Source organism: Leptopilina boulardi, unplaced genomic scaffold (genome assembly GCF_019393585.1).
Source record: "Leptopilina boulardi isolate dan_hultmark-lab unplaced genomic scaffold, ZJU_Lbou_2.1 LbouV2_112, whole genome shotgun sequence".
Lineage (NCBI taxonomy): Eukaryota > Metazoa > Arthropoda > Insecta > Hymenoptera > Figitidae > Leptopilina > Leptopilina boulardi.
The window spans coordinates 1,828,535-1,851,939 of NW_026137655.1; the positions used below are offsets into that span (position 1 = coordinate 1,828,535).

The window sequence follows — 23,405 nt, forward strand, 5'->3', positions numbered from 1 at the left end:
TACAAAAATTTATATTAATTTATATAAATATTTATTGAAAATTAAAATAGAAATTATTTTTTTTTCATCTAATTTTAGCTTGCATTTTAGAAAAAAATACCTTCTTTTAACATTTTTTTGAGAAGATATTTTGTGATAAATATTTATGTATCAATGTGCGAAATTGCCTATATGCTTAAAATTTTGAGAATCTAACTCTTGATTGAACATTTGAATTTTCAGAATCATGAGGACTTGATAGAGATGATCGGAATGATCTTGATGAACGAAGACCAGACGGAGAATATGATTTCTTTGTCTCAATGGAAGAATTGTCAAATACTTGGAAATTGAGACTACCCGGAGGTCTTGCGGAACTTGGTGAGCGAAGGGATTTTCTTGGTGAAATTTCAACGTTTCCACGTGGTGTTATAGTTTCCGAGGACTTGGCAAAACTTGATCTTATCGCTCTTGGTGTCACAACGGAATTAGAAGGTATTTGAACTCTCGTTGGTGTCGAAGGCGGTGGATTTGGTTCTGGTTTCTCGATACCATTTTCCCAGCCTTGCACTTTTACCGGAGAAATCTAGAAATAGGTTTTTAATTTTTTAAACAAATTTTTTAACTTTAGAAAACTTTTTTATTTTAAAATTAATTTTATCATTAATTTGAAATTTAGTTTTAACGCATAAAAAAAAATATTTTCGAATATATTAAAAAGAAAAAAAGAAGTGTTTGTGCCAAACTGACCTTTTGTCACTATAAAGAAGGCAGTTAGTAGATGTTTCAATTCCCTCGTGAATGTGACGAACGTGACGCTAAATACCTTCGCTACTGAGCTACTTGCCAAAGATAATTAAGTGAAATTCAACTGTAAATTCTAACTAACATTTTTTTTTATCAATAATTAAATATTCTATTATAGTAGAAAAAAATTTGGAAGCTTTCATAATAAATGATGATGATGAGTTTAATTAATGAATCAGAATTGAAAATAGAAAAAAAAAATTTCTTTGGGAGCAAAGGTGCAATAAAAAGTGCCGTGATAAATTTAAAAAGAAAAATATTATTATGCTAAAATGATTTTCTATATAGCAAAGTTTTGAAGATACATTTTGCGAATGATCAGTTATACAATTTGCGGTCGTGATTTTGATAGAAAGTTTTCTTTTTGCTGTTAAATTGAGACATTGATGATGGATATACCATAATTTATCATTATTTCTATTTTTAAAAACACTTGATTTCTTCTTTTACTAAATTGCTATATTAATCCAACTGATCTAAATTAAAATTAATCATTTTAATTATTTCATTTTTGCAACTTTTTTTTTATTTCATGGAAATTATAACTATATTTTTCTCATTTTATGGTTATCTCAATTGTAACTATTTTTTTTCATTTTTATGAAAACTTCAATCGTTCCTTCATTTTAAAGTAAAAAAAAAAGAAATTCTAATCGAGAAATTTATTGTTATCTAAAAATTAGACAACTGTAATCTGCTTCTCTATTTACATTTATATGTGGAAATTTATTGAAAAGATTTTTTATTTTACAAACTAATTTTTATTAATTAAATAATCGATATTTTTAAGTAACTGATATTTATTAATTAAATAATATTCTTTGGGTAATTAATAATTAAAGATTTTAAATATGTTTAGTTATTAATTAATTTTTTTTTTTCTAAAAAAATAGGCGACTATCGTAATAGAATTTTTCTAGTGGTCCGCATTTTCTAGTTTCTGATTATTCTTTTTTTATTTTGTTTGCAAAGATGAAATTTTTGAATAAATTAAAATGTTTAACTTTACATGTAGATAAACTTTTACATTTATAAAAATCTAAATAGTTACAATCAATCGTATTATTATAATATGTATTATAGTTAGCAGAAAATCTATATTATTCATTTGCATATTGAAACTTTTCTGTTGTTTTTTTTTTTAATTTAGTTCAGTTATCGGAATAGTATAGATTGAGAATTGTCATTAATTATATGTCGACAATTAATATACATATAGGTATGTTTTTTTAAATTTTAAATTCAAAACATATTTTTTATTTATATTTAATTGAACATATTTTTTTTAGTATTTTATTAATTTACATAAACGTAGACTTTTTTAAATTTCTAATTCAAACAATAATTAATTAAATATTGAAATTTATTTTTTATATATATTTAAATATTTAATTTACCTCAGTCTCTATATTCTTTTTAACACTTTGAAATGTAGAATAAATTTGAAATGAAGAAAAACGACAACTTTTGCAAATAAGTCAATTCTTGTGAAATACTTAACAGTTGTTTCTTTTCTTTATTTTTCAATATACACAATTACAATATTGTAGCAAATGATTGAAAATTAGTACATTTTCTTTTTTTTCAAATAGAGAACAATTTTGAGGATTTGCTTCTTTTTTTTTGTTTTTACTACTGTGATTTCACGACACTCGGAAAATCGTAGAGTAAAAGAAAATTATTTCTACATTTAAAATTCAAATTACTATTTTTTTTTCCTCGTGCAAGGAATTAAAAGGATAAAAATTGAACTCTATACATGTATTTTTTTACATACTTCATATCTGATATATTCTGTAGTCACAAATTCAAATTAAGAAGCCTTATATATAATAAGATTTAAATTTGCCCTTTTTTTGTATGGTCAGACTGAAATTAATTTAATTTATCAAATCTTCTTTATTTTCTCAGATTTCAAATTCAAAGATGTTGATAATTATTGGAAAATGTTTTTCATTTGATTTTTCATTATATTTTAAATATATTATATAATACAGCTAGCGAAAACTGCAATCAAGTTTTTATAATATTCTTTTCAAATTTACGAGCGAGTGTTACTATAATGAAATTCGTGCATAGTTAATGCGTTAGACAAAAATTAATTAGCACATTATTATTTTCACATCATTAAAAATTTTCCATCATTGCATAACAGAAGTCGCCTTCACTGTTGGAATTCTTAATATATTTTCGAAAATGAATATTTTTTTTCTATCCACCGAAATATTTGAATTTGCAATAAAATTTTAAAAATGCATTGAAAAAAAACTTTTTAAATACTTAAAAGAATTATTTATGCATTTTCGTAAAAAGTATAATTGAAATAAAATTCGTCCCTCATGGAAGAATTGTTCCTAATTTCACAAATTGCAATTTATTCTTTCACAGCCATTGTTGCAACAATTCTTTTTTTTTTCTCTTGCTTTGTTGAAAGAACAAATATTGAATGAATTTGAAAATTTACAATTTTTTTGGATAGAAAAAAAATTCGTTTTCTTTTTTTTCTTATTTCCTGAAATGATTTTATTGTTTAAATGCAATTTTACGAATTAATTTTAATAAAATGTCAATTAAATTGTAATATTAAGATAATATAAAATAATATAGAATTATATTATTATAATTATATTATTAAAACTTATATTTTTCTAATAATAATTAAAATGAGATTAAATATAAAGTACAATTAAATCATTTCAAGAAATTTTGTTACAAATTCTCCACTGTCAAAGATCTCGTGACCTCTCGACGGGCAATCAGTTTAGTTACCCTGCCATTCGACAAAACTCTAACAGGCCAAAATTTTTACATTTCAAAAAAAATTAATTTTTAAATTCTTCCAAAGAGGCATTTCATTTTATTTGTACAAATATTTTTCTATTTTTATTCAATATTGTGAAATGATTTATATAGTAAAAAAAATGATTTTCACAATGATTCATATGATTAGAGAACAGAAAAAAAAATTTCTATGAATTTCGAAATTCGTTTTCTTTTCTAAATCATAATTTATTATATTAAAGAGTAGAATTTTTAAAATTAAGAAGCTTTTTTTCTAGTATTATATTAACATCGAGTATTTTTTTTTTATTATAAAAAACTGTATTTCTATGGCCTCGAGGGATGTCAGAAATGGCAGGATTTAAATCAGCTCTTTAAAATCCCTGCGCGAAGGGATCTCGACAAGGAATTCAAAAGCCTTCGGGATGTGTGAACGTCAAACGTTAACGCGATGAAGTTAAGTAGTGAAGACCTAGCATTCCTGGTTGAGGTTTTCGTCCGATGGTGGAAGGCCATTCTTGCCATTGTTGATCGCGCCGGACGGTATTGGACTCTGTGAAACATAACAAATGCTTTTCTAGCCAAATATATTGTCTCATTGTTAAGTGAGACAAGAATTCATTTTTTTTTTGCGATTTTATCGGCCATTGCACAGTTTTTTTTTTTTTTTTGCTTTATTTCTTCTTTCCCACGATGACAAAATTTGGAATATTCACGCGAATTTTTTTCCCAACTAATTTTCTTTTTTGATTTGGGTAAATTATTTTCTTTTTCAAATTTTTATAATAAATTATTGAAATGGTATTTTGTTAATTTTTGGAAAATTGTGATAATTTTTTAAAAAAATAAAAATGATAAAGATTCGATTTAATTCTAGTGCTTTATTTGCTTAATTACTTAATAGAAGCGAGAAAAAGTTAAATCTATGGCCAACGTATTGTGTTTTGTGCAATCCAATAATTAATCGACTTTGGTGGATAAGTCTTCTAATATCGCGAATAATTGTGCGAGTCATGCAAAGCAAAATTGGCGAAATTGTTTTTTTTTTTTTTACTTTTGAATACTGTGAAAATTAATTTTTGATAATTTATTATTCGATTTTTTCGATTTTTAATTTGATTTTAGGGATTACGATTTTGTAATTTGCCAGTACACTCAAAAATATTTGTACCTATAAAATATTTTTTTTTTTTTAATTTTTCCCGATTTAGAGAAATTTTTTTGATATTTTTCTAATTTTTTTTTAATTATAAAAAATATTATTTAATAAAATAATTTTGACACACTTGTTTTCAAATGAAAATTTTTGTTTGATACAAATGTTGTGAGTGCAAGGCAATTCGATATTTTTTAAATTTGAATTTTTTTTTTATAATGTAAAAATGTTTAAAATAATCTTTCATACCTGAGAGCCGCTTCCATTAAGACTCTCAGCATTCGAACTGGTCTGTCGGAGATAATCTTTGTCATTGAAGATTTTCTTGTCACCACCGCCTGGCTTGTGTTTGACATTATCAAGCGATCCAATTTTGCTTTCAGCCTTAATATCAATTTTCTGTGTTTCGATCTGTCAAACAGGAAGATATAAAAATTAAATTTATGCAAAAACGAAATATTTACAACAACTACAACTAATTTCATTGTATTATTATTATTATTATTAAATCCATGATGATTCATTTTTTTATCACTTTAGAGTAGAAAAAAATATAATTCTTAGAAAAAAGAATTTTTATTAGAAGGAAAATATTTATTTTTTACAAAATACTTATACCTTTTTTTTAAACGTCGACAAGGGATATTATTACTAAATCTACAAAAATGAAAAAAAATTCTTTTTTTTATTCAAGCGACTTCTATATAAAAGGTCCAAAAATGTCTTATCACAATTGGATAAAAAACCGAAATATTCATTCTAATAATAAAAAAATATTCCACACATGCGATCATGCTTTGATCCTTTGCCGGATATTACTTACGATTTAATTTCTCGATAGCCAGCTTGTTTCTCTTTTTATTTTTATTATTTTAATTCCGAACACGCATTTTTTTTATTAGATACAAATCGATGATTATTATCATATTAATATTATAATATTTAATTATACTTAAATATTATATAATTATTCGTAAAAATCTCTAAATACTTGGAAAAAGAAACGATACATTTTGCAAAAATATTTAAAATTTGTTAATTGCAATTAATGAATAATATATATATGTAAAAATGAGAAAGGACAAATTAGACAAAATGTTATTCGCAGCGATGGTTATGATTGATTTTTTAAATTTAATTTTATATGGATAATGCCATCGCTTTACTTACATCTTCAGACGGTGTGTCCTGAGGAGGAGTATTTGGTGGTGTCTCCAATGACTAAACATCAACAAATGATAATAATGTGTTAATAATGACCGATGACACCTCATGCATAGGTCACAAGGTTACAAGCTTTTTTTTATAAGGGAACCATCTGAAATGTCTTAAAATGATCTTCAAGCATCATTATTATTACAAAAAAATAGACCATCGTCAAGCAAAATTTATTTCCATTTATTTTATTAATTTGATTATTTTCTAATTAATTTGTTTGCTATTTTATATTTTATTTTTCTTCTGAGTTGGAAATATATTCTTCTTGGAAAATATTAAATTTAGGAAATAAAATTTTTTTTAAGAATTCGAAAAAGAAATGTAATAATTAGAAATTAATAATTCATTTATTAATTAGTAATATGTTAATTAGTAAGTGAATAGATATAGTAAAAATAAATAATATTTGCAAATTAATATAGTTACGAAATAAATTATAAATTTTTGTTACTTTCATTGAGTAAGGAATTATTTGTTTTCAATAGAGGTAATGAACTACGCGGATGTTTATCGTAAAAGAAAAACATTAAAACAGACATTTCAACATGCAGATTTTCACTTCCTGAAACCACGACAAATCACGATATTGTCGTTGTCCTAGAGTTGCAAATTACAAACAACAAATTTCTATTTCTAAGTTTGAAATTTAAGCGAAGCAAGTTAGTCATAAACACGCAAAGGGTTTAATATTTTCTTTTTTTTATATCAAGGCTCTGATATCATTCTATAAATGACATTTAGGACCAACGACCTAAATTACCTTACCCCAGATTAAATTTTTTTTTATTCCGCACCTGATTCATATCTAATGACAATAATAATACAAAAAAATAATAAATATTTCATTCATATTTTTAGACTGGAAAATATTTTATTTATAAATTTTTTAAATTACATTTATTTTCTTTTTCTTTTTAAATATTTTATTAAATTTTTATATTTTTTTTCTTGTTTCAGAAGGAAACCAATTAACACGCCTGGAAAGTAAATGAAACAAATTTAAGTTTGCGAGACTGACACACGATCGATCAAGGTAAAATTTCACACTGTTTATTATAAAGTTGACTTGAAGAAAGTTTTAGGTGACAATGAAAAGACTTGTCTTGAAACTCGCGTAAAGCGAAATTATTACTGTCTCGTCTGCATTTTATTTGACAGTGAATTTCATTGTAAATTCACATTTCTGATAAATATTTATATCACTTTAAATTATATTAAATGTTAAGAATTTGCTTCTCCCCCAGAGAGTTTAAAAAATATTTCTCGAATCCTTTTCGAAAAAGGAAAATCAAAATACTTTAGACGCCTCCAAATTTGAGAATTTTCCAAAAATATTTTTTTCGTAACAATATTATTAAGAGAAGATGAAAAAAAAAATTGTGAGAAATAGAATCGAAAGTTAGAATAAATATAAATATAGAAATAATTGAATATCGGTGCATTAGACATTAGCATGCCAAGGGGAATTTAGAAAATAAAAATATCTCTTATGTTTCAAGATGCACTTTACAAATATTTGACATTATAGATATTTGAAAATTGATACTCTATTTGGTAAGCATTACACATTCGAAAATATGGGACATATTATTTATTTATTTATTTATTTTTACCTTAACAGTGCCACCTCCTGGTACGTGTTTTGTATTGTCTTTGGAACCGACCTTCGGTTTTGCCTTGTCCTTAAAATCTAACTTCACTGTTTCGATCTTCTTGTCTCCACCTCCTGGCTTGTGAGTTGTATTATCCAATGAGCCTATTTTGGATTTTGCATTCCATTGAAGTTTCACTTGTTGGATCTAAAATTGTAATGTTCGATTAGAACGCGCAAGAAACATTGAAAAATAAATATGTAATTTCAATTTCTAGTTTCTACAATGGGCGCAAAAATAGCCACAAGCTCGAAAGTTATACCTATTTTAGTAAAAAAAATCGATCGTCCTAGAAAAGGAAGTCTACGTCATGTCCTTTCGTAAATTTATCCACAATATTCGAAGAGGAATTAAAACAATATCTCATTGTGTTCAATTTATTGGAAAAAAAATTTCATTATAGGTGAAAAATTAATTGAAAAGCTTTTTTTCAAAATAAACTATTTTTTTTTTTTTTTTTTTTTTTAATTAATTTTACCTTCTTATCGCCGCCACTTGGTGCGTATTTATCGTTCTTCGCTGCAATTTTTGGTTGCGCTTTACTAAAGTCCAGTTTTCTATTTTCGATTTTGATTTTTCCACCTCCTGGTTTATAAGTGGTATTGGCTAAGGAACCAATTTTCGATTTCACAGTCTTTAAATTAGGCGAAGGCGCTGCTCCGACTTGCACTTTATTCATGGGAACTTTTGACAAGAATTGGGAAATTAATCTTTGATATTTGAAGAAAAATATTAATATTAAATGTTTAATATTCTAAATTTTCGAAAAAAATGAAAATATTAAAAAAAATTACAATTATTAAAAATTTGTTTAAAAGTATTAAAAATTTTATAACATAATAACTGACTTTTCTTATCTTGAATGCTGGTCGATGAAGCTGTATCTGGTGTCCTTAGTAGAGATTTCGCTGATTTACTCGGGGATTTTATAGGAGAGCCGGCCATTGAATTTTTGTCCATTTCCCTTGATTTTGAAGACGTTCTTTTTGTAGGAGAACTTCTTATTCCATTTAATGTAGGTGCCTGTGTATGATTCATTAAATATTTTTAATTTCAATTATTAAAAAAAATTAATTCATCAGAAATTATATTTGATTCTTAAATTAGGATTTAAATTGAATAATTTTATGATTAAATTATTCAAATCTAGTTATTTTATAATTATTTTTTTAATTAAAAAAAAGAAGGTATTTTATATCACCTCTCCACGTTGAGTTGATTCATCAACGCCACTGTCGTTTTCAGCGTCTGTAGAAAAAGGGAAAATTTATTATCATCACGCCTAAGAATTTTATTGCAATTCATTCATAAATTCTCATTTTCATTTTATTAATGGAGTATCCAAGCGATTTACGTATTCTTAAAAATAATGTTTCCACCTACTCAATTTTAATTGACTCTCATAAAACATGCAATTTTATTCTAATATACTTGAAATTAGATTTAAATATTTCTTATTTCTATTTTTTTTAAAATTTATTTCCACAACTAAAGTACTTATAAAATTTAATAAGTTTTTCCAAAAATTCAATATTTTGAAATATATTTCAAATTTGAAATTATTCCCAAATAAAATTGTATTTAATTATTGCTTCTCCTAAAATTTAATTTGCTTCTAATATTAAAATGTTTTTAAAATTTTTTTAATTTTTGATAAAAAATATGCAAATTAAAAATGAAATTAGAAAATCGAAACCTGGCCTGAATCCTCGAGCAGAAAGAGATCTTCTATTTTCCTTAGAGGGAGAACGACTTCCGGATGAAATTCTCTTTCTCGGAGTAGTTGGAGTTGTGTATCCTGATTTTGTTCTCGAATCATCGGAACCAATTTCTCCATTTTCATTCATATCGGCAAAGGAAGTGTGTTTTTTCTCTCCAGGTGATCTTGGCGATTTTGGTGATTTTGATTCAGACGATGATCTTGATGTTAGTGATCTTCTTTTACCATTATCAAATCCCTTGACACTGTCCGGTGTTTTGGGCATCTTTGGAGTACCTGGAATTGAAATTTTACCCTGGACCACTTCCTCCACATCCTCATTGTCCTTTATTTTTGAATTTTCATCAATTTGTTGTTTATTTGTCTCATTATCTGTGCTGTCACCATTAGGAATAGATTTAATTATTTCATCATTATTTTTATTTTCAATATTCTTGTCTGAATTGTCTTTAATTGCAGAAGGTGGTCGAGATGTTTTATTGAGACTTAGGGAAGCTGATGGAGGTCTACTTGCTGGACCGGGTGATTGTTGATGAGCTGGCGATGATTGTAGATGAGACGGTGATTGAGCTGGAGAAGATTGTAAATGAATTGGTGATTGTTGATAAGCTGGAGAAGATTGAAAATTAGCCGGAGATTGGAGACGAACTGGTGATGTTTGATTAGATGGACCAAGGGAATTTTTATCCAAATCGGAATTTTTACCATCACTGGATGTTGAATCTTGACGACTTGGAGCTGAGGAACGTGGGGATTTTGGAATTTCGATTTTATCTGACAATTTTTCACTATCCACCACGACATCATCGTCGTCATCGTCATTTTCCTTTTTTTTAATTGTTTCAATATCAGCCTGTTCGGCTGGGATTGATTTTGTTGATCCTTCGTCTGACATTCTTTCGATGGAAATTTGAGGAATTAATTGAGGTCGCCTATCGGCAGGAATTGGATAACGGGGATTTAAATTCGCCACTGAATCATTACGTTGTAATTTTTGATTTGGTGGAAATTCAATAGGTCCTCTTATTTGATCATTGCCATTGCGGGGAAAAAATTGTTGAGGAAATGGAGATCTTTGAGATGATTGAGGAGGACCTCGAATATTTGGATTTTGAATGAATCGAGGTCCTGGAAATCCTTGTGGTGGTATTGTTTGATTAGGAGAGCCGGGAACTGATCCTTGAGGAGATGGAAATTGACCTTGAGAACCAGGAAGTGGAGGTGCTTGACCTCGGGGATAGAAAACGTTACGAGGTCTTGGTCCGTAAGGAGGCGGTGGTCTTTGTTGTGGAAATTGACCGGGAATCAATGACGATCTACTGTCTAGATGACGCAATGGTGGAGGTTGTCCTGGACCATTATTATTAATCACTGGAAATCTTTGTTGACCTCCTGGTGGCGCCTGTTGAAAGCCTGGAGGATTTTGTTTTACCTGCAAAAACAAAATTTTTGCTTTCCTACCAAATTTAGTTAAAAAAAATTTTTGTTGCCCTTCTCTCTGACAGATTCGAAATTTAAAAAATCTTTTTTTTTTTTTTGAAATTTTGGAAAAAAATTCGATTTTTTGAGAGGAAAAATTAAAGGGTATTATCAAGGGAAGAAAGAAGTCGATAAGTTTCTGCTTTTTCGTGATCGATCTTGTAATAAGCGCAGGGCAGAACGGTGGCAGGTACGGCGAAACATTTCGTCGAGACGTCACCGTTAGTATTATTGAGAGATCGATGGGCTCAGGGCCAATGTAACGCGATTTTATCAAGCCGTTTTTATCACTTCAGAAATATACACAATATACTCGAAAAAGTTCGATGTCTGGGAATTGTGGGAAAATAATTGAACTTTTACTAAAACAATCGCTCGAAGCTAATCAAAACTTTTTAACTGCCATATTATTATTATTATTATTATATACCCCCGAAATAATGTAAATTCGTGCTTTACAAATTATTGTAAAAAAAGTCTTCACATATGCAATTTTTCTATCCAATAGCAAAATTCTTTTTTTTACAAAAAAAAAATTAAAAATGAATATCGAATTTTACCATTTAAATTCAAATTTAAAAATGTGAAAAATTGTTTTTTGCTTACCATTGGAGGTGGTTGATTAGCAGGTGGTTCTGCATTTCGTGGGGTGAAAGGTTGGTCCATAATGACACCAATAAAAAAAAAATCTCTCTCGTAATTGAATAGTCGTTCAGGATGGTCGAAAAACAAGGTTCTCCATTAACCTGTTGCTTGGGGGGGAATGAAAATATCTTTATCCACGCTCGATTTGAAATGCCCTTTTCAACTCGGCCTACTTAGTTCCGTGATCTACCCTTACGTGTCGAGAGCTACTTTCGTGGTATGATGATGAGGGTTAACATTTATTTCTAGGGTGAAATGGTGGAAATACGCACTTGTGCATTTTGAAATTATTTTAACTATGTTTACCATGAAATTTCAACTTTTAATTAACACTGACGTGTTTGAAATTATCTGTGAGAGAGTACTTTCTACCAGCGTATTAATATTATAAAAAGCAGGAATCTACTTGAGACCAAAAGCAATCTTTTCTAAGAGCTTCTTAAATGTTAATTTAAATGTTAATTAAAAACGGCTTAGGTGCGAAAATTTATTACACCATTGAAAAAAAAAAACGAAAAGAAATTTTTTTTTAATATCCAAGGCAGTAAAATATTGTCCAAAGACAATTTATTTTAAACTATGAGAATTTTTTACTAACTTATTGTTCCAAACAGAGAGTAAATAATCAATAGAGGGTAAAAATACGTTAGAAAATATTTAATGTCATGAAATCAATAAATTCTCAGACTAAAAGTTATAAATACTTAAGACAAGTTTTTATAAGCAAAAACAAAAAAATTATCTAAATGTGCAATTTAATCTCGGTGCATTATTTTTTCTATATTAAATATACTTGTGCTTCATCAGCATTTACAAAATACAAATTCTGTAAAAATAGAATTTTCATTATTTCAAAAACATTTTTGTTAAATGTTATTGATAAATTAATTTTTAATCAAAATTTATTTATAATTAGAAAAAAAAACCATTAAGCATAATTTCAAATTATGGAAAAAAACGGAAATTATAAACTGCAAATTTAAAAATTCGATTTGAAAAAATTAATTATAAGTTCCCTTTTTTTCATATATATAGAACGGGAAGTAAAATGAAGACAATCACGACATTTTACATTGATTGAACCACAAAATGTATAGCAATGATCTCAAATATAATGAGAAAATATTGTTTATAATTGATGATCGATGACCCAGAATTTTCAGAAGTAATTTCGGACCCATAAATCAAAGACTATTTTAACTGTGTCAACGTTATGACAAGACAATTTTGTTTTAAGCTCAATGACAAAATACCTTGAAATTCATGTTGGAATATAAGGAATTTCATTTCCAATTTTCTGATATAGAAATTCAAGTTAAATAGACTGAAGGGAAGCGATTAATAAATTTTCTGTTCTATAAGAAATTAATTATTAAAAATGAGAAAAAATTAAATTTTATTGTAGAAAAATTAATTAAATTAAAACTTTTATTCATTGTAGCAGCAATTTTTGAGATATGAATATAAATTTATAAATTTTAAAGCAGTATAAGAAAAAAATACATATAATTAAAAAAAAATTGGTAATTTGTTGTTCAATCAATGGAAAAGTGACCGAATGAATAAAAAAAAAAAAATTAAGAAGACACGCGAGACCATTGTTTGAAACTGCGAAATTTATAAGCTCACGTTACTCCATTATCGACAATCAACCTTGACGAATTCCATGCTAATTTCTTCATGAAAGTTCGTGTTTCATGCTAATAGTTGCTTTGGAGAATATACACGCCTTTCCTGACAAGTCATTAGCCCATAATCACAAGAAAAATTGCGCGAATAATTAAGTTTATAGTGTCGCCTCTTTTAAATCGTTCTAATTTTTCTATATAGATAAAACAAAAATCATTTTTCTCCGAGAGATAATAATAATATTATTTATTTGTTTCGAATAAAACATTTTTTGTACAAATAAAATTTTATTTTATATAAATTTTTTATTTTGAACCAAAATAATCTTTTATTTGGAATAAATAAATAAATATTTAGTAAACATTTAGAAGCGATTGGAACTTAATTGGAAAACGATAATGTTAGCATTAAAAGGATATTATCTGAAAACAATTATCTATTTCTGATAACGAAATGAAGATGAGATTCAACAATTAGCTGTATTCTATACCACATGTAGCGCCTATAAAGTGAAAAGCGAGACCAATTTCCGTTGTTTATTTGATGAAGAAAGGACCAATTTGAATATTAAATGAATTCTCAAGAATATCTTTAAAGAGACGAAATTCGAATTCGTATAGTTTGATAAAATCACGTTTATGCAAATATAAAATAAAATTAAAACGCAATTTCGATCGTTAACCTTTTCTAACCTCCAGACATTTTTTTTGTTCTTTTTTAACAAAGCGTACAAATTAAATTTATGAATTTTTTTCAATAATTACATTTTTATTTCTTCTGATTTAAATTTTAAAATAATTATTTCTCTTGTATTAAGTAAAGCATTTCTTTTTATTTTTTGTTTATTAAATTAGTTTCTTTAAAAACTATTTTGTTTTTTAAAAAAAATGAAAATATTTTTTTATACTAACTTTTTTATTATTTATTTTTTTTGAGAAATTGATATCGTTTACTTTGAGCGATAATTTAGAAACATATATTTCGTTTTTTCAAACAAGAAATAAAGATGTAAAAGAATCTTAAAAGCCGTGACTCGAACAAGTTGACGATAAAGAAAAGAGATATTTATTAGCAATGTCACTTCCGGTTGAAAAAATACTATCTTTTTTTTCGCTTTTTTTTGTTAAGTAGGAAAATGCAATTAGAAGTCAGTATTGATCCAACTATGAATGAGCGTGTTTCCTTTCTCTTGTTCGTATATACATAAGCTTTAAAACGTGCATTTTCTGCATTAACATAAGTACATATACACACACAAAATGTACTTAATGCACACGTGGCAATGTATGCACACGGAAATTCGTGATCTTCTTCCTGTTATATTAAAAACCCTTTTTTTTTTTGAAGTATCTATATTCGAGACTTTCTTTTGCAAAAAAAAGTTTTTAACAGAAGCGTTCCAATTTTTCGACCTTTGAGAAAAAAAAAATTATCTACTCTTCCATAAAATTCTCTAGTAATTTTTCAAAGGATTTGCTTTTTTTTAATATTTACATTCTCATCTCTAATAAGAATATAATGAATATTTGTTCAAATATTCACTTTTTCAAAAATTTTTTATCTCCACTTTTGTTTTAATTAAAAAGGGTTGTTTTGAATTTTAAAATATCTTTGTGGTGGAAAAAAATTTCCAAATGGTAATTTTTTATTGAGAAAAGTTTTGGAAAATTTTGATCATTGAGGAAAAATTAGTTTTCCTCCTTCTATTCTTTTGAAAATCAATTTTCTTCACATTTTGAAAAAATGTCCCTCTTTCTTGAGAAAATTTTCAGGATTTTTTTGCAATGCTAGAAAACAAGATAATTTACATTAAAATTTTAAATTTGAAATTTTTTTAAAATTTAATATTTATATGTAAATAATTTTACTTTTCGTATTTGGATTATGTTACCACAGTTAATAATAAAGGAATATTTTTTGAAAATTTTAAGAAAATTTAATAAATTTTTTTTTTTAAGAAATAGAAAAATAGGAAATTTTTTTTGTCCCCCCCCCCCCAAAAAAATGCGTGTGTTATGGAATTCATTTAAATTTTTATCACTTAAATTCCTTCGTGCGTGGTACCACTATGAAACGCAGTTCCTTGATTTATTTGATTTGCTTCCGTCCATGGAAATCGATCGTAGCCTTCTACCTAGACATTTCGTGGCAAACAAACGTTATTCAGTCTTGAATGCACGAAAACGAAGCATCGAAATTTCTGCGCTCACCCTTTTAACCTCATCCTCGTAAAAACCCCAAATCCATTTTCGGGTCATTATATATCAATAACAAAAAAAAAAAAAAATATGCTCGCGTAGAATAAATTACATTTCTTTGTTGCAAATTATAATGCAATAAAATTGACATAAAATTTTTATTTCCCAATGCGGTTATTTTTAAGCTAAAAGTTTAAATGATTTTTATCAAAAATTTATTTTATTAAAATCAAAAATAATTTTTTTTAAATAAAAAAATAACAACGAAATGTCAAGGAGGGAACAAATCGAGAAAAAAAATCTCGAAATAATTAAAAAAAAAAAATTAATTAATTATTGAAATATTTTGTCAATGTAGAGGACAGTGACTGATAGAAAATATAATGTAGACTTTTTTATTAAAATGGAATTTCTCTATCAATTTGATGAATCTTTGCTAATGCAACTCTCTGGGACTACACTATGTTGTCATGTACTTTAGTTGCACATACAAATTTATCAGTTATTCATCTTTATTTCCTGGTTGCAATAACCTATTTAATTCGAACCATTCTTTTTCAATCAATATATATAAAACCCGAAGATAATATACATATATAAATTTATAATAATAAAAAAACGATAGTAATAGTAAAAGAAAAAAAAATAGTTGTCCTACATTTTATATGATTCTTTTTTTTCCCCTTTTTGAAGAATTATATTTAAAGGAATGTAGAAAAACTCGTTAGGGTGAAAGTTTTATCTTTTTCATCAAAAGAAGAATCGCCTACTTTTTTTTTCTATACACACTGAATTTATCCTATCGATCACAAAGCTTTTCTAAGAATTTAAAAATGTGTCACATGATTGGTATTATTTTGTTACTTCACACTATTTATTTTTGCAATTTACTTTCAATATTTTTTTTACGATCTAAAAAAAATTTTTTAAACTTTCTATTTTTGTAAGAAAAAAGAAATTATTTTTATATTATTAAAAAAAAAATTTTTTTTTTAAAAAACTAAATTTGCAGTGGTATAATAAATTAGTCTAGGTGCAAATATTCAAGAATTACTTTTAGTGCTTCTATAAATAAAACATGAATATAAAAAAGCGATCAATTAATTTCTACTTGAAAAATTGAAGTTTAATTTTCACCTCAAAGGATACAAATTTGGAATTTTTTTCTGATAATACAGTTGAACCTGGATAAATGAGAAATTATTTCCGATATTTATTACTAATTAAAAATTATTTAATTTGTCATTTATAATTCAAATGATTCGGTAAAAAAAAAATATAAAATATGTAAGACAAAATATTTGGAAACAAATGAGCCGTCCCACTTAAAGAGGTTCGACTGTATTTTAAGTATTTTACACTATCAAATAAAATCACCGATTTAAATCACAAAAAGTCTCATAATAATTACCATTAATGTAAAAAAAAAAAAAAAAAAAAAAAAAAGATTCAAATAAAAAGTCACGACATTCATAAATTTTGAGATATAATTAAAATAAGGCAAGTGGTTTACAAAACAGTAAAAAGAAGATTATACACCACAAAATGAAACACATATTCAATAATAATCCATCCAGAGTGTTCTCTATTAAACACGCAGGATGTGTCACGCCAATGAATTAATATTATATACATAAAATTGTAACTTAATCGATATGTTAGTGCAAATACGACAGTTATACACTTTTAAATTTTAATTTTTATTACTTTATATCATTTTATAAAGAAATAATTTTATTATTTTTAAAAATTATACTCAATTTTTTTTTAAATATCTATTTTCTAAATAAAGATTATTTTTTAATTTCTTCTTAAGAAAAAAAGAAAATATTCTAAATAATATATTTTTAATAAATTAAATAAATAAAATTATTATTTCCCCAAGATCAACATTTTTATAAAAACTATTTTAAATGTATAGAATTTGTTAAAAAAAAAAAAAAATTATAAAATATTGATAATTGTATCCTTTGAGAGTGTTTGCAAAAAAGTTATGGAAAAAAGCTTGAAACTTACCAAGGCTCAAGTTTCCATGTGTTTATCGTTATATATATATAAGTATTAGAAAGAGTCTAGACGGTTGACGACTTCGAACCCGGTGAGCTACTACCCTCCATCTCACTTTTGTCCTTTCTCGCGTCCGTCTGTCTGTCTGGCGGAATCGTCGACTTTCGTCCTGTTCTATTCATTTTGCTCCTGCGCTCGACGAGCTTACCTCTAACCCAATACACTTATAGCAAACACACACACACACACAAACTCGATATCCTGAGTCATGTAAAATTGCGCGAAAAGAAAAGTAAACGTGGGAGTTTCCTTCGCTTTTAAGTCGATTATTAACTTTTACTTCAACTATCAATTAACATAAAAATTTCGCACGAAAAACTTTATCTTCTAACCCATTATACGATAAATATAAATATATTTTGTTTTTTTTTTGAAATAAAATTTTACAAAATTTACTTTTTTTGAAAAAATTAAATACGAATATTCTATTCTATGCAATATTCCATTGTAATCTTGGGAATATTCCATCCATATTACAGGAATATTAAAATGTCCTTTTTAGGAATATTCCTTTGAAACACTATTTTAGGAATATTACTTTCAAATACTGTAAAAATATTCCATTGGAATACTTTAGGCGTTAAGGATTATCTCTCAAATTTAAAAAATCGAAAATTAGCTTTCTCAAAAAAATATTAATTGTGTAGATAATTTTTTTAATTTAATATAAGAGAATGCACTTAAAAAAATTTATTTGATTCAAATATTCGATTACTTGATTATTATCAAATAATTTTTATTTGAGCCAATTAAATAGTATTTGTTTAAAATACAGAAATTATTGGTCCAAATAAAATTTATTTAATTCAAATAAAAATTATTTCAGGTAAATATTTATTTGATAATATTCAAGTAACCGATTATTTGAATCAAATAAATTTTTTAAGTATAATAATAATTCAATTAATTCAGTAAATATTATAATTAACTTTCACGACGGAAATTATCGGACTTGAGTTCTTGTGTGTTTTTTTTTCTTTTTTTTTTTTTTGCTTACACACTACTTGTGTTTTATGAGTTTGCCAAACAAGTTGACCATTCATAAGTCGTTTCAAGGCGCCGACATCTTTCTCTTTTATCACTGGTCTTTATACTGATCATATCAAATGGAAGTACATCACGAAACCATTCACGCTGGTCACAGATCTTGAAACATATATATAAATACATGCCACATATAGAAGTTAAAGGAGGTCGTGCCTTTGGAATCGGTTTAACGCTCTTTAGAGCCACTTGCTTTCTGTTAGCGAATATATTGAGATATTATCCGTTTCACATTACTTGTAAAAGCTGAGACGTAATGAAAAAAAGTTCATAAAAAAATTGCCCCTTGTATTTCTAAATCAATTTTTTTTAAAACTTTTTTATGTAATTTTTTCATGTAACATTAATAACTCAAATTAATTATTAATACATTTAATTATTGATTCGGTAATTTAATTATTTAATTAATCAAAATTTTACAAGCTTTTATAAAAAAATAAAAGTAAATAAAATACAGATACTTATCTAAATTAAACAGAATTCGAAATCGCTTTGATACTCCAATTAAAAATGATGTAATTCCTTTTGTATACCTGTAACAAACAAAAGAATAATTACATATTAGCAAAAATTATATTTAAAAAATTTTAATTGCTTTATTTTCTTACATTTTTTTTTTCATTTAGTTATTAATTTCAGAAACAATTTTTTCATTTTTTATCATTTCAAAATTACACAAACAAATATAAAATTATAAGTCAAAACCATTAATGAAGAACTTGGTAATCATTTAGAAAGCATTAACGTGCTATCTTTAGAAGACATGCCCCAGTTTATAATTGCGTTTTGTAATTAAAAGATGAAAATTACAAATGATAAATCAAATTTTAGGCATTTCCTAGTTTTACTAATTTCTTTTTTAAGAATATAGGATTCGTCAAAATTATGTGCCATCATTCAGATAAAATGCCAACCAAAAGTTAAATTTTCAAATTTCTATTCCTGTATCTTGAATAAATATTCTCATTCATATTATAATCAAATTAACACTTACAACGAAAATTCCCAACGTTAATTAATTAAAAATTATACATTGCGTGTTTGGTCTCTCAAGGTTTCGCTTTTTCATTAAGTTTTTCTCTTTGAAAAATTTACGTTTTTACTAAAAATCTTCCTTTCGTGTTATTCTTAAAAAAAAAATCACAATCCTTCAATATTTAATGGAATAATTCCGGAATTATTATTTTACCCATATTTTAGGAATGTTTCGCAAAAATATTTCCAATGTGGAATATTTTTATTAATTTATAATGAAAATATTCTGGAAATTATATAGAATTGAATTTGAAAATTTTTAAAAATTAATTATTTTTATTTAATTAAAAAAAAATTTTTTTGCTATAATTAAATTCAATTGTGCAGCATTAATGAGAATCTGATCACATGCAGTGAAAATCGATTAACAGGACGGGTAAATTGAACTATCACAGAAAACACCCCCGGGGGTTGATAAAGCTCTATTGGAAATTTTCTACACTACCGACTGGTGAAAATAGATGAGATTAGACCGAGAAATCAACCCTTAAATTTAACATTGGAATTTTACCCTCAGTCGAAATCATAATTTAGAAACTTAAATTCACATCGATACTGCCATCTAGCAGAATATTAACTTTACACTCTTTATTTTATTGTATTCACTTTATCCACCTGAAAATTAAAAAAAAAAGATATACAAAAATTTTTAATAGTATATTTTTTATATTTGGAAAATTTATTTTTCTATATTTTTAAGTGTAATAATTTATTAAAAACCAAATTGATAATTTTTTTTACAAAAATAAAATTTATCTATAACTATTTAACTTTCTGCTATGAATTAATTAAATTTTTTTTTGACTAATTCATTTCTAAAATTAAAATATGTTAAATTTTACTAATTTAGTTAAAAAAAATGTCTTATTTATTTCTAAAACTAAATTGTGTTAAATTTTACTAATTAGTGCAAAAATTATTATTTACTAATTCATTTGTAAAATTTAACTTAATTCTTATTTTTATAAATTAAAATCATTTTTTATTAATTAGCAATTATAATTCAAATTAGTTAATATTTTTACTAATTTAGATTACGATTTTCATCATTACAGAAAAAGATAGAAAAAAAGTATCAATTGGTTAATTGAATAAAAAAAATCGTATTAAAAATATTTTGGAAAATCTTGTTAAAATATATTATTGTGTGTTGAGACAAATATTTTGCGTCATATATTATATATATATATATATTATAATCACAAAAGCAGTCGAGTGTAGGCATAGAGGCCAACTAATCCAGCTTCATGAAACCTTACAAAATCCCCTCGAACTGAGACTGAACCACGAACAACAGTTTTGTCCCCTTATTGAAACGAATCGATTGCTTCTATTTTTCTTTTCATTTGGGCAGTTCTGTCAATATACACTATTTTCAATAAAGTTATTTTAGTCTTAGGAATAAATTATCAAGTTTGTCGAAAGGCTCAAGAATTGGGGAGTATAATCGATACACATGTCTCTCTTCAATTAGAGACGCAAAATCATATATAGAATAAAATGAAATAGTTCAAAGTAAAAAGTATTCAAGGCTAAAAATAAAAAAAACAGATACAAATTGTAAGAGGTAAACTAAAATTATTTCGAAAAATTTTACTAAAACGACTAATTGCAAGAGAGTTTATTATATTTCAATTTTTTTTAAATTCATATTTATTAAATTTAAAAATAAGTTGAAAAATTAATTTGAATTTGAATAATTATAATTAGATTAAAAATTAATAAATCAGATTAAAAATTAAATAGTTGAGTTGAAATTTAAATGGGTTAAATTTTAAATAAATTAGATTACAAATTAATTAATTGAATTAAAAATTATTTAATTGAAAACGTAGTAGATTAAAGCAAAAAATTGTCAGTACATCTTAATTATTAAAAAAAAGAATGCTCCAAGAAAAGAAAAATAAAACTTGTCTGGCTATAGATACCTAAATGACTTTAAGTGCGTTTCCTAGACAATACATTACATTGACCTGAATTCACACACTTTCTTTATATATATATAAAATCAGTAGGTACTCTTTAAGTCATTAATCTTCCTTCAGCTGATGAAAAATCATAAACATTTATTGAAAAAAAAAAATTTTTTTTCTATAAATAATTTTCTATTAATAATTTTTGCTATAAATATAGATATGTCGTGGTTTTTTATAAACTCATATAGAGTGCAGCTTATAGAAACGTAAACGCATTAAATTCAAGGTGAACCTTGAATAATCAAATGTCAACTGATAATTACATCGGCAGGTGCAGTAAAGTTTATTAAAATCGGTCCTTGACCTCACCATATTTCTAAAAGTTATCAAAAAGAGAAAAAAAATACATTTTTAATGAGACTAAAGCGGGCGCCGGCATATTTATAATTTTTTTAAAATTATTTTCTTTTACCATTGTAGAAAATATTTCTTTTTTCAATTATATCACTTACTTGAATATTTCTATAAACAATTTTTTTTTATAAAAATTATTGTTTTGTATATATTTCTACAAACAATTTTTTTTTTGTAAAAATATTTTGGGAATATTCCATTGATCTTTAATCGAAAAAAAAATATAAAAAAGAGATAATAATATAAAATTATATAGGAAAAAAAGATAATATTATTGTAAAGTAAAAACTTAATAAAATAAAGTTCATATGAAAAATAAATGAAATCCGTGGAAGCATTTACACCATGACTTCATCTCATTGACTCGATTGCTTAATGATCTTGAATTTTAAGTATCTACTCTGTTTTAAGTGGATGATATTTATTTAAAATTGTGCGAGAGCATTACAAAGCAGGAAGCATAAAAATATGCACACTTTGCATAAATTACACGTTCATTCTATATTTATACCTCAAAAAATTAGTATAATATAATGACTCAGCAATAAAAAAAAGCAGTACAGGTAAAATTATTGGTACTTAAAAACCCTTTCGGCTCTAGACACCTGTTGAAGTGCACAATTTGAATTTACCAATTCAAAATTTTACATAAAAAAAATATTTACGAAAATTACAATTCTTTTTTTAATTCAATTATTTAGTTCTAATAAAATTGTAAAATTTTTCTATATTAATTTAACTGTATTAGTTATTTATATTAATTAATATATAGAAAAATATTTATATTATATTTTTATAATTACGTTGGAATATTATAATGAAAATTTTTATAAATATAGTTTATGTAATTAGGAGACGATTTGGTCGATTAGGTATATAAGTCTTGCAATACAGAATTACTTTAGTATCATATATATTGGTAACAATCAGTCACGCTTCGACTTGAGACTCGCAATAATGACAATATAGTGGGTGTGTCAAAAGCCAATCAAATCTCGTCTACTTAATCAAATAAAATCAGTATATATTATTATATATTTCAAAAATCATTTTGTAATTGTTATTACAAACTCAAGAGTAAATTTACATAAAAAAAAAAATTATATTAAAAATTTTGTAACGAAATTTTATTTTGATTTTGAATTTCAATTTATTATTATTATTATCTTTTTTTTTTTTTTTGGTAAAAGTTCATGCACCTTAGTATAGAGAAAAATCTGTGTATGTGCGCGCGGAGCACGGATGCTGCGCGTCGCGACTCCGTTTTATATTATCGATTCTTGGTCTGGTGAACCTCCTCTCACTCTCTCGACTCCTCGTTCTATGCTTACCCCTTAGCACCCTTATAACCCTTTTTTATGGACACGCATACAAAACGTAAAAAAGAAAAATGAACACGCAAGTGCGACAACGTGCTTCACGCGAGACACACATCAAACGGAAGAGAGAGGAAAAAAAAAGAATCCGCCTATTTTATACGAACGTTTTCACCCATATATAGAGTGAAATTTGTCATCAACCCCATTTCTTTTGTTTTCTCCAATTCCTCTCAAAGCGTTCTTCATATATCGCTTTTACATCCACAAAAAAAAAATAGTTGAGTCATTTTCCTCGTTAATCTTAAATCCAGGATCCAGAAATAATTTTATTTATTATTAGAATTGG

The 23,405-nt window shown here is 25.8% G+C and overlaps 2 protein-coding genes across 3 annotated transcripts; both read right to left on the reverse strand.

Annotated features, from left to right (window-relative positions):
* Window positions 1-1,025: 1,025 nt before the first annotated feature.
* Window positions 1,026-9,779, reverse strand: LOC127280659 (microtubule-associated protein tau-like). Of its 2 annotated transcripts, XM_051303817.1 has the most exons (8): window positions 9,290-9,779; window positions 8,795-8,841; window positions 8,442-8,616; window positions 8,072-8,277; window positions 7,555-7,740; window positions 5,894-5,944; window positions 4,973-5,134; window positions 1,026-4,120 (listed from the first exon to the last, which is right to left on the reverse strand). In XM_051303817.1, the coding sequence occupies exons 1-8, from the start codon at window positions 9,576-9,578 to the stop codon at window positions 4,040-4,042; spliced, it is 1,197 nt and encodes a 398-aa protein (XP_051159774.1). In that variant the 5' UTR covers window positions 9,579-9,779; the 3' UTR covers window positions 1,026-4,039. The 2 variants fall into 2 exon arrangements, with proteins under 2 accessions (XP_051159774.1, XP_051159784.1); XM_051303827.1 differs by lacking the exon at window positions 5,894-5,944.
* Window positions 9,631-17,614, reverse strand: LOC127280796 (basic salivary proline-rich protein 1-like). Its single transcript, XM_051304064.1, has 4 exons — window positions 17,281-17,614; window positions 11,399-11,538; window positions 9,698-10,745; window positions 9,631-9,638 (listed from the first exon to the last, which is right to left on the reverse strand). The coding sequence occupies exons 2-4, from the start codon at window positions 11,456-11,458 to the stop codon at window positions 9,631-9,633; spliced, it is 1,116 nt and encodes a 371-aa protein (XP_051160021.1). The 5' UTR covers window positions 11,459-11,538; window positions 17,281-17,614.
* Between the last annotated feature and the right edge of the window lie 5,791 nt (window positions 17,615-23,405).

Excerpts from the sequence above, each read along its gene's own strand:
- LOC127280659 (XM_051303817.1), bottom strand. The coding sequence starts at position 9,578 with ATGCCCAAAACACCGGACAGTGTCAAGGGATTTGATAATGGTAAAAGA. Across the intron at positions 8,842-9,289 it reads TGCTCGAGGATTCAGGCCAG|ACGCTGAAAACGACAGTGGC; the intron begins GTTTCGATTTTC and ends CTTTTTCTACAG. Across the intron at positions 8,278-8,441 it reads CAGCATTCAAGATAAGAAAA|TTCCCATGAATAAAGTGCAA; the intron begins GTCAGTTATTAT and ends TCTTGTCAAAAG.
- LOC127280796 (XM_051304064.1), bottom strand. The coding sequence starts at position 11,458 with ATGGACCAACCTTTCACCCCACGAAATGCAGAACCACCTGCTAATCAA. Across the intron at positions 10,746-11,398 it reads CTAATCAACCACCTCCAATG|GTAAAACAAAATCCTCCAGG; the intron begins GTAAGCAAAAAA and ends TTGTTTTTGCAG.